The sequence below is a fragment of the Pelophylax lessonae genome (assembly GCF_965119305.1).
Source record: "Pelophylax lessonae genome assembly, chromosome: 7".
In the NCBI taxonomy this organism is placed as follows: domain Eukaryota; kingdom Metazoa; phylum Chordata; class Amphibia; order Anura; family Ranidae; genus Pelophylax; species Pelophylax lessonae.
The window spans coordinates 189477738-189489899 of NC_138774.1; the positions used below are offsets into that span (position 1 = coordinate 189477738).

General features: G+C 42.8%; 1 protein-coding gene across 2 annotated transcripts in view; it reads left to right on the plus strand.

Annotated features, from left to right (window-relative positions):
• Positions 1-12162, plus strand: part of SARDH (sarcosine dehydrogenase) — a 164972-nt gene that overhangs the window by 33668 nt on the left and 119142 nt on the right. For both annotated transcript variants that reach the window (XM_082264400.1, XM_082264401.1), the window contains exons 7-8: positions 4038-4142; positions 7318-7447. In XM_082264400.1, coding sequence (XP_082120526.1) covers positions 4038-4142; positions 7318-7447 — 235 coding nt within the window. The remainder of the gene's footprint in view (positions 1-4037; positions 4143-7317; positions 7448-12162) is intronic.

The window sequence follows — 12162 nt, forward strand, 5'->3', positions numbered from 1 at the left end:
GTGTCTAAGTTGGTGGCGGTTCCATTTGCACAGTTTCATACGAGGTCCCTGCAAAGGGAGATTCTGGCCAAATGTGACAAGACTCTGCAGTCTCTGGACAATCAGATCCGGCTGAGCTGGGGAAGGAAGGAGTCCCTGATATTGTGGCTTCGCTCTCTGGCACTTTGGCTGGGCAAATCCTTCCTCCCCTTGTATTGGATAGTGGTCACCACGGATGCCAGCCTGTCCAGCTGGGGAGGCGTCCTCTGAAAAATTCTGCTCAGGGGATCTGACACTGGAAGAGTCCAGACTATCAATCAATGTCTTGGAACTCCGAGCGATGAGACTGTGCCTGGACCATTGGACGGATCGTCTTCAGGGATGTCCAGTGTGCATTCAATAGGACAATGCCACGGCCGTGGCATATGTCCATCCCCAAGGGGCACAAAAAGTGTCCTGGTTGCTCTGGAGGTAGCCGACATTCAAAGGTAGGCAGAACGGTTCATTCCAGCCCTCTCCCCCGTACACATTCCCGGGGTGGAAAATTGGCAGGTAGATTACCTCAGTCGGCAGGAGTTGGACCAAGGGGAGTGGTCCCTTCATCCGGAGGGGTTTCATCAGTTGTGTCTCTGGTAAGGCATCCCCGAGGTGAATCTGTTGGCATCCCGGCTCAACAGAAAGGTGCAGAGGTTTGTGGCTTGGACACAGGATCCTCCTGTGGACGCCACAGATGGGCTGGTGGCCCTGTGGGGTCAGTATCATCTGATTTACGCCTTCCCTCCTCTCAAGCTTTTGCCAAGACTTCTATGCAGGATCGAGGCAGAAGGGATTCCAGTCATCTTAGTGCCTCCGAACTTACCTCGCCGGGTTTGGTACGCCGATCTGGTGCGGCTGGTCTCCGACGTTTCTTGGAAGCTTCCTCTCTGGGAGGATCTGCTGTCCCAAGGACCAACCTTCCATCCTGCTTTACAGTCGCTGGCTTTGACGGCTTGGCTGTTGAACACCAGGTGCTGATGGATAGAGGTTTATCTGAGTCGGTAATTTCAACACTGTTAAAAGCTAGGAAATCTACTTCTAGGAAGATCCACCATCGTACGTGGAAGATGTACATTGCGTGGTGTGAGTCTCTTGAGGTTTATCCTCGCTCATTGAGTACTCCTTGAGGACCATCAAGGGCCAGGTGTCGGCTTTTGGTGGTCTTCTTCCAACGACCCTTGGCCACACACTCCTTGTTGTTTACATTTCTTCAGGGTGTCTGACATTTGGTTCCTCCAGTGCAGTCTCTGCTGCCACCTTTGAATCTCAATTTGGTGCTTTTGGTCCTCCAGAAGCCTCCCTTTGAGAATCTTCAGGACATTCCCTTGTTTACGCTGTCTCAGAATGTGTCCTTTTTGGTGGCTATCCCCTCTGCATGCAGGGTGTCGAACTGGCGGCGTTATCCTGTCGTTTACCTTACTTGGGTATTCACAGAGATAAGGTGGTTCTTCGCCCCTGTCCGTTGTTTCTCCCAAAGTTTGTCTCTGTTTTTCATTGTGTTGCCTTCCCTGTGTCCCAGGCCAAAACATTCAAAGGAAATTGCCTTGCATGCCTTGGATGTGGTCCGGGCAAATCGGGTGTACCTGGAAGCCATGGAGTCTTTTAGGAAGTCAGACTCACTATTTGTGCTCAATGATGGGCCTAGGAAAGGGTTGTCCTCTTCCTCTGCGACCATTTCCAGATGGATCAGACAGACGGTTATTCAGGCCTTTTCCATCAGGGGTCAGGTTCCTCCTATTCCTGTCAAGGCACACTCTACCCAGGCACTTAGTGCCTCCTGGGCCTTCTGTTATCGGGAGTCAGTGACGCAGATTAGCAAGGTGGCCACCTGGTCGTCGGTTCGCACTTTCACAAAGTGCGAACGAACAAAGATGTGTTGTCATCTGCGGATGCTCCTTTTGGCCGCAAGGTTTTGCAGGCTGCTGTTTAGAGCACCGGATCCTCTTTGAGGGTGTTTTGTTTTTTTCAGGTGGCCTCCAGTTTTTTTGGTTAAGCTCCTGTTGCCTCGTTGGCTAATGTTTAGCCATGGGAATATTTTTGCTGTTCCCACCCCTCATGTTTAACACTGCTTTGGGATGTCCAAATGGTTGTGAAGATCAGGAGCTTTTTCCATCAATGAACGAAAGAGAAAATAGGATTTTTGACTTATGGTAAAATCCATTTCTCTGGTGTTCATTGGTGTTCATTGACGGACACAGCACCCCACCCCTCTGTGGAGTTGTAGTCCTTCTGACCATAGCAGAGAGAAGGAGTATATACCCTGGGACTGCCCATAGGCGTAGCCAGATTCTTTTTCTGCCTAGTGTCCTACTCCTGTAGGGGGAACGTGTAACCCAATGGTTATGAGGATCAGGAGCAGTGTCCGTAAATAAACATCAGAGAAATGGATTTTACGGTAAGTAAAAAAAAAATCCAATTTTTTTACAACAATAAGTAGTTATACAAATACACATGATCGACATTCTACTTTGATGTGAAGAGAGACAATAAAAGGACTCAACATGATCCTATAGATAGGATTTGAAACTCAAAGATTCAAAATAAATAAATAAAAATGTCTGTATGGATATTATTGATTATGACTTGATTTATTTATTTATATAGGTGTGATAGAAAACATCCTCTGAGGAAGCCAAAGTTATCGGCGAAACATGTCGGGATTATCTGTGTAGAAGCATCACCAAACTGTTTGATTATACCAACCTTTCTCCAAAATGTCAAAATGGAGTGATTTTAACATATGTGTTCTATTTCTATTTCTAAAAAGATTTTTTAACTAATCAAATAGAATGTATTGTTTTTTTATTCATATTTTTTTGTCAGCACCCAGTTATTGGCACCTAAAAAAATCCCAGCTCCTGAGAGAGCAACTTCCCTTTTTTGTGTTTTATATCTATTTAAGGGAGGATGCGGTGCACAATCTTCTTCTTGGTCACTGATGTGAATGTACAGTATATAAAACGCTGTGTAAATTGTCGGTGCTGTATAAATACATGTAATAAACACTAATATCTATCCCATCCAGAAGCCTAATGATGCCCTATGGATGAGGATAGCATTCTGGAGCTTGCACTTTTTTAAAGTGGTAAAAAACCCAGAACTAAAAATGTAACATTTTGCAGCTTACCACTCCTTAGATGTGGTGGTTGCGTTAGTTTTCTTTTTAGGCTTTTTTCCCTTTGTTTTCACTTGATCTGACCAGTAACACACTTTCTGCTTTAGGATGCCTCCACTCTGAATGACGGAGCAACAAAGTCACCTTTGGACAGCAGAATTGTTAATCTGGGGGGAGGGGAGTATTAGATGTACTAGCAGATTTAAATACACTAATAATTTGAAGCCAAACTATAGCTCACACTTTTTAAGCAGTTACGGGAACAGTTTTGTTCCTTTTGGGATAAAGGTTTTACATGAATAAAGAAAATCTAATCATTGTAAGAACCCCTGTCAGTGGTAAATGGTCTGTGTCTCTGAAACTGCTACACCTGCAGAACAGCTTGATCAGCTGAAAAGCAACAAAGTTACTGGCCAGCTGAAAATAAAAGAAAGATAGCCTATAAAAGAAAACGAATGCAATGCATCTAAGATTTCATAAGCTGCAATATAATAAATGTTTACGTTTGGGTTTAATACCCCTTTATAAATTCAGTGCCAACTCTCAAACATTAGTCCTGACAGGGTCTCTTTAATCTGTAATATCTATCCACCTGGATGCCCCTACATTTAAAGGATGAAGACATTTTGGAGCATGCACTATTAAAAACAAGTCACTAGTACCAGCTCTAATTTCCTTTCATGTTCCCTTTATTCTGTAATAATTCCAAATTTCCAGATGCCCCATGATGTTCCGCCAGTTTCTGCCAGCTGTTTTACATTCACACCTCAGCCATTACCTCTGTCTTGCAAGTGAAGCTTTTTATTTACTGCATTTTCCCAGGTTGCAATGTTTGGGAAGCTCTCTGCAGATTACAACCTGTCTAAACTCTTCTTCTTCAAATCTCTTCCTGCTGTCTTATTTTTAGAACATGCCAAATGTGCGGGACCACGATGCTTCGGTGTATCTGCGTCTCCAAGGTGACGCTCTGTCCGTGGGCGGCTATGAGTCAAATCCGATATTCTGGGAAGAGGTGAGCTGATGGCTGTCACATATCCGAGATGAGGAGGGCTAAGGAAGTGCGAGTCGTGCCGCTGCTTTCTGTGCAGTCAGCGACATTTCGTATTATTATCCGTTATTACCGTATGACAGGTCTACACCTCCGGCCCTGCCTTGCATAGATATTCCTCTTCACCGAGCAATGCCATTTTTATTACTTTAATAAATTGTGGTCTAATTTATCATCGTGGGAAAAACAGACCTCTAATGCAGAATTGTTTTCCAAAAACATAGGGGTCAATTCACTAAGCTTTACTGCATGCGGTAAGGATATCATGTTACTCATTTGCATAAATTATTGCATGCAGGTTAAAAAAAGTCCAATTCATTAGAAAAAAAATTATGATTTTGCTGTAAACAATGAAAAAAAAAAGTTGATAACTATCGCAAAAAAAAACATGTGGTAATCTGGACAATTCACAAAGAAAACAGGAACTTAATAAAGGTGCGATATTTAACACCACCCTTTTGGTGGCAGTAACCAGTGCGGTACCAGAAAGAGGGGCCTATTCAAACCCTCAGAAAGGGGTATTTCACCACCAAGAGCCTAATTCAACCAAAGAAGACCCACAGAAAGGGGCCTAATTCCACCCAGAGAACACCCACAGGAAGGGGTACTATTCCACCCACAGAAAGGGGTGCAATACTACCCTCAGAGAGGGTTCTAATTCCCCCCACAGAGGACCCACAGAAAGTTGACACTATTCCACCAGCAATGGACACACAAAAATGTGGCATTATACATCAAGTATTTTTTTTTAATCAAATCAAAAAGGCATGACGTGCAGTGGAAATTAAATGCTAACATCAGGTGATATTTTACATCATTAACTTTAAAAAAATAAAAATAAAAAAAAGAACTTTCAACAACTCTAGTAAGCTATGCATTTACAAAAAACACACATTTTTATGAATGTATGGCATGATGGATTTAGTAAAGAAACTGGGATTACCAAACATCAGGAGAAATTTGAAAAGATAGTTCTGCCTTCAAATACAGATTACTGTAAAACATGTTAGATTAAAATAATTTTTTGCAAAAGAAAAATAAACATGTTAAATAGTAAAATATTATAAGGAAATGACCTTAAACAACCCTTAACCATTTACACATGCGATAAATTACCACATGAGATAATGCCTTAAGCCTCGTATACACGATCAGATTATCGAACGATCTGTCGTTTGTTTTTTGTTGCATGCTGGTCTCATGTCAAAAGTGAAGAGGTTACATTCATACGAAAATTCTCGTACGACAGAATTCAACTTCAGAAGTGATGTCATGTGTTGAATTGTTTTGTATGTGTTCTTTCGTTTCTGAGCATGCCTAGTTTTGCTTTTACGATTTTTTTCAGACAAAAACAGTACTAATTAAATGAAAATTGGACGTTGTGTTGATGTACGATAAAAATTTTATAGCCTCCACATCCAGTTTTTGTCGTCCGAAAATTCGTAATCGGCTGTCGAAAGCACTATACTAACAATCCGAAAATCGGCAGATCGTTCATCGGACTAAATTTTCCTTACGATTTTCGTATCGCGTGTACGGGCCTTTAGTTACCGAACAATCTAAAAAATACCACATTCGTTATTATGCAAAACCATTGCACAGAGCAGGTAAGTATAACATGTTTGTTAAAAAAAAAAATAGGTTTACAATCACTAATGATTTAGATCTCATGCAAACGAGTTTAAAAATTGCATTTCAAAGCCTTTTCTCGTTTACGGATCTGAATGCAGGCATATTATTTTCAATGGGGATATGCACTTTGTTCAGATTCCCAACCACAAATTGAAGAATTTGGATCTGAGGAAATCCTTTTTATGCACTTCCCAGTGTAAACACATGTATACGTGTATACATTGATGCAAAAAGTGCATTCTCAAATTGGAAACAAAAGCAGGATTTGAAATACAATTTCACATATTAAATATATCTCTAAAGGCAAACATTTTACTGATTATTTACACAGGAACTTTTGTTTCAGAAAAACTTTGCTTATATAATCAATAAAATTATATAGACTGTGACTGTGAGCATGTGGCTTTTTACTATATCTGTAAATTACAAAAATTCACACTGGAAAGCACATAGGGGATTTCAAACAAAAACCTGGCACTGCCTGAGGCCTCGTGCACACCATGGTGCTGAGAGGTCAGATTTTTTGCAAGGGTTCTGCAAGAGCTCAAAAAAAAACAATTGTTCACTATGTGCCCTGTTCACACCACACCCTGTGGATTTTTTCTGCGCAGGAATCTGCAACGTGTATGCAGTTTTCTGCACAGGAAAAAACTCACATGACCTCAACATTGGTGTGAATAGGACACACAACTGACGCTCATGAAAATTGATGTCAATGTGCATAAAAATTCTATCCACGTGCATGAAAACTTATGTCCATGTGCATGAAAACTGAGGTAAACTGATGTGAAGCTGATGTTTCTGCAAGTAAAATTGTTTTTCTATAAGTTTAAATGCAAGTTTGTTGTGAACGAGCCCTGAAAGTTTCTTGGCAGCCTGCGTATAACTGACCAGCCCAGATAGTTCTACCTGTGTTTGGAGAAAGGGCGGTAGATGTCATTCAGCTGTGTGTGGTATGATCTCTCCTGCACTGACATTACACAGCTCTAGGATGTGTAAAGCTGGTGCTCTGACCTTAAACTCCCATATATGTGTGCTCTTTATTCACAATGTAATTAATGTGACCTCTTCTGCACTCCATGAACTTTCATCAGTGTCATCCCTACTGCAAGTCTGAACTTTCCCTATCTTATTAGTGTATGCTTTGATGCACCCCCTGCACCTTCCCCCCAATGTCATCAGAGTATGTACTACTGATCCCCTGCACCTTCCCCCTACATTATCATTATGTCCTCTCACTCATAACCTGCTCCTACTCCCCATGTTATTGGTCTCCTCTACCTCACCCCCTTCACCACCCTTCCAGTGCTCCTCTACTGCACCCCTTCACTTTCTACCCATCATCAACATCGTATCATTTGCTGTACTCCTTGCACCTTTTTTCCCAATGTCCATCGATGTCTCCTTTACAGGACCCTTCTCCTTAATGCCATATTAGTGTCTATTCTTCTATACCCCCTGCTCCATCATCTCGGTGCAAAGTAAAAACTCTCTTTCCTCTTGTTAGGTCTCTGACAGGTTTTCCTTTGGCCTCTTTGATCTGGACTGGGATGTCTTCATGCAGCACATTCAGGGGGCCATCAACCGAGTTCCTGCTCTGGAGAAGACTGGGATAAAGTCTACCGTGTGTGGCCCAGGTGAGTTAAAGCTGCTGCCAAAATCAACAGTGCACAGTTTTCAAACAAAATTCTACTTGTGTGTACCCACCATTAGAATGTCTGACAATGTTTTAAAGCTTTTCGTGCCTCCCCAATTTTTTGGTAACAGCAGCAGCACCTACGTCTGCAGGCAAGACCATTGATAGAGGAGTAGAGCTAGCTTTCCTGCACTAGACCTGGACCCTGAAAGCCTCAGCAAGGGGCCCAGGGGCAGAGAGGGGACTGTTTAAATAGCTTTGGGCATATGCACAGTCAGGCAGGCTGTGGGGAGGACTGTCAGGCGAGTTGCATGATGAGGGGCCTTATCAGGCAGGCTGTGAGGCCCCAACATGATGGTCCTGTCTGCAGGCATGACAAGAACAGTAGGTAAAGAAAAATCTGCCCATCGGGGCAAAGACAGATATTTGAACCTGGCAGAAATGTTATTTCTTCTCTACTGCATCCAAAACCTCCAAAATGTTGGTGTTCATTATTTTTTTTACATTGATGGTGTTTATTTTACCGTTGGCATTATTGGGAAGTGTCAATATTGTCATGGGTGCTTTAAAGGCATGCTAACCCTGAGAGCCAGGGCCCTTTGGAAGAAAGAAATGGAACTGATGGAGCAAAGTTAAACTTTTGTATTATTTCCTCCAAGGTGGACTGAAACCACCAAAACTCAGTCAGGAATTATGGCAGAGAGATCTCATTGCTGATGTATCCTTCACCTATAAGAAGACATGGGCTGACTTAGCCCACTGAGCTTCACCTATAAATAAAATTCTACTATTGATAATTGACCCATCAACCCTCACCTACCTGAACTCTTAACACCATTAATGTATATCATACCTGTGACATGTTAAATGTTTGGGGCTGAAAGAAAGGACACAAGAGGGCAGTATTTCACTGGAGAATTTTAGGGATCACAGCCATCCTTTGAACAAACTAAGCACATAAACTTGAGAGAAAAAGTTGTTGGGTTCATTTGCAGGATGAGGAAGGGTATGGATGAGGGTACTCGACTTCTAATTATAATAGCTGAAGCGCAAAAATGGTGTGTTGATCTGAATGCCTGACATTGGAAATACTCTTTAACCCTCTGAAAATGCCTAATGTTTCAATGGAAAGATTTCAGTGTATGGGTATATTTGCTCTGCATAGTTCATATAGAAGCTCTGTTACATTAGATCCTGCCTGGTGTCATCACTCCGATCATCCATTTATCTGTAAACGCTATCCTTTATTTGTGCCAGTCGGAGAGGAGTTCTCCCTTGGCTGTGCCTTGCAGGCTTATCTTCTGTCTCGGTCACCAAAATGTAGGTCACATTTCTTTTTCTAACAGATGCGGCTTGACACGTACATGGGAAATGCTCTTGTCCAGAAAAGCATGGTGTTACCGCTAATGAAGGTAATGCAATGGCTAGGAGACAAAGGTCTTCTGTGTATGTGTCTGTCCGAATAAATATAAAAAAAATACATTTTCTTCTGCTGCATTTATCTAAAGCAGCCTTTCTCAACTTTTTTTTTTAACACCGAGGAACCCTTAAAATATTTTTCATGTCTTGGGGAACCCCTGCTAAATGATTACATCTCTAGCTTATGAGACATTTGCATGGTCAGCAAGTTGTAAATGTAATCCTACATAAAAGAATAAAGAATGTAATGTACCTAGCATATTTGACGCCCAGAACAGATTTTTTTAACACCCCTTCTTGCATTGTAAACGTTTTCGTAACAATCCTGAAATAGAACTATTAATGATCAAAAAAGCAACAACAATGGTGAAAACTTGAGTACTTTAAATGCAAAGTGCCATTAGTGGCCAATAGGAGAATGACCCCTTATATTAATGGTGTATTAATGACCTTTGTGAGACGAACACTTCAGAGCTTAGTAAATGAGGTAAAGCTTCATTTTTTAAAGAGTACCCAATCACATGCAAGGAAAATTTAAAAAAATTTATTTTTGCTTGCACATGATTGGATGATGGAAGTCAGCAGAACTTTTGCATATTTACTAAGATCTGAAGCAACTGCACTTGCAGAGTGCAACTGCACTTTGCAAAGTGAAAGGTGTATTTGCCTTTAGTAAATCAATCCCTTAATCTTTCATGGGTCATCGTGGTTCTCGATAATTCTTTATCAGTGCCAATTTGCTAATTTTATATTTATTACTTTTTTTATAAAGGAAGTCTGGGGCCTCTCTGTCAGTGGGGCCCGGGGCAATTGACCCTTTTGCCCATTTATAAATCCAGCACTGCAAACAACCATGTGGTGGAAGTGTCTACCTTGTGTGGCATAAAATGCATGGATTGTTACAAACAGTTGTTGGTAAATCCAGATGAGATTGTACAATTAGATTGTGACATGAATGACAAGCTGTAGTCTAAATTATCTTAAATATGTATTTTGGGGCACATAAGCCTTTATTTTTTTTACAAAAGAATAAAATAAAATATGAGAAAAAAACTTTTCTTGTTGACTTCAGCTAATAAAATTTACAAAATCTATTTGTAATTTTTCCAAATTAATGGCTACCCTAGTTAATCCCTAACCTACATCCTAACCACTAACTGCATCTGAACACAGTGGGGTTTATTTACTAAAGGCAAATCCACTGTACACTTCAAGTGCACTGCAAGTGTACTTGGAAGTGCAGTCGCTGTAGATCAGAGAGAAAGATCTGAGATTAGGGGAAGCTCTGCTGATTTCTATCATCCAATCATGTACAAGTAAAAATGCTGTTTTCTCTTTCGTTCATTGACGGTCACCGCTCTTAATCTTCTTAACCATTATGTTATTCTGCCCCCTACAGGAGTAGGACACTAGGCAGAAAAAAGTCTGGCTATGCCTATGGGCAGTCCCTGGGGGTATACCCCCTCTCTCTGCTATAGGTACAGTTTATTTCTGCCTAGTCAGGAGTAAGGACCTAGTTCCTTGCTGGGATCTTTGGTCCTGGCAATTTTTTTCTTTTTAATTAAATCTTTTCTCCTGTTTTTTTTTTCCTGTAAGATCTACAATCAACTGCCGGACTGGGCGATGGGCTGAATAATCTAGATCCTGTGGTCACCCCAGTTCGGCCAGCGAGCACACGCAGACCTCAGCTCGGCAGAAGGTCGGCCGCAACATAGCCCCAGCGGACAGGGGCTGGCCTGCGAGTTAAACGCCCCGCGAGGTCTCGGCCCGAGTCGTAGCGTTCCTCCTGGCTGACAGCCCCCCATTTCAATGGCGAGGGGTTCTGTCTGGAGTGATGCCCGTTTGGTTCCTGGAATGGTAAGTAGCTGTTCCCCCTCTCCCCTTGGAGGGTTTTGGGGTGGATGTGGGCCCCTCCATGGGTCAGTCCCTTCTCCTCATCAGGCGCCCCCGTCATCTGTCCCCCCATCCTACCCCCCTCCACTTATGCTGGGGTGGTCTGGCCCACCTCCAGGGGTGGGGGCAGGCCGCTATGCTGGCGATGTTGGGGGGGGGCTGCGCCGCTTACGACCGGACAAACGGGTGTGCGGGGGGAGCTGTACCTCGTGGGGGCTCCTGCCAGGGCCCCCTTTCCTGCCTGGGCCTGTCCTTGAGGGATCCCTCTTGTTTCCCTGGGAGCCTTGTGCTGCAATGCACGATGGCCATGTTTTTGTAGTCGGGCAGCCATTTTGCGGTGGTCTGCCATAGAAAACAGCGGAGGCCATGTCTGTGGAGCCTTATGGGCGGCGTTTTCGGCGGTGGGAGCCCCTCCTCACCCCCTGGTGCTGACTCCTGGATCCTTTAGTTTCCTGATCGCTGCTCTGCAGATTCTTCTGGTGTCTGTGGTGCCTGGTTTCATTGGGGTGGTGAGTCTGATGGGGTCCTCTCCCTTTCTGCTGAGGATCGATTGGTTCTCTGTGACTGGCAACCGGGTGGTGCTGCCAGAGCGATACTGTCAGAGCAGTAAGGATGTGGATTTCTCTTCCACAAGCAGTGGTATCAGCAGGGAGCATCAATAGTTTAAAAAAACTATTAGATGGGCACCTTAAAGACCACAACATTAAGGGGTATACAGTGTACGGTTAACAGCAAACACACACACACACACACATCATAGGTTGAACTGGATGGTCTTTTTTCAACCTCACTAACTATGTAACTATGTACCTGCTCCTGGACTTGACCCCAGCTTGTTCTTGCTCTCATTTCCTCATTGTTGCTGTGCGATTTTTATTATTGTTGTTTCCTCCAATAAACTGCTTCATTTTACCTGCATTCCCGTGTGGTCTGGTTTCCTGGCACCCTGACAGTACACAAGGCCCATGAAGCCCTTGAGGAGGTAAGTAAAACCTTGGACAGAGGGGTGGCTGTGGACGTAATATACTTGGATTTTGCAAAAGCCTTTGACACAGTTCCCCACACGGCTAATGTGTAAGGTAAAGTCTACTGGCTTGGAAAGATCGGTTTGTAATTGGATAGAAAATTGGCTAAAAGATAGAATTCAGAGAGTAATGATTAATGATTCTTACTCTGAATGGTCTAAGGTTATCAGTGGTGTACCCCAAGGTTCAGTGTTATAGGCTATATGATATAGGGTCTGGGACTAAAAGTACCATTTCAGCCTTGAAGGTGACACCAAGCTTTGCAGTGGAATAACTTCCTTACAGGATGTCTCCAACTTACAAGCTGACCTCAATCCACTGTTTTATTGGACAACTATTTGGCAAATGAGGTTTAATGTTGATAAATGTAAAGTTATGC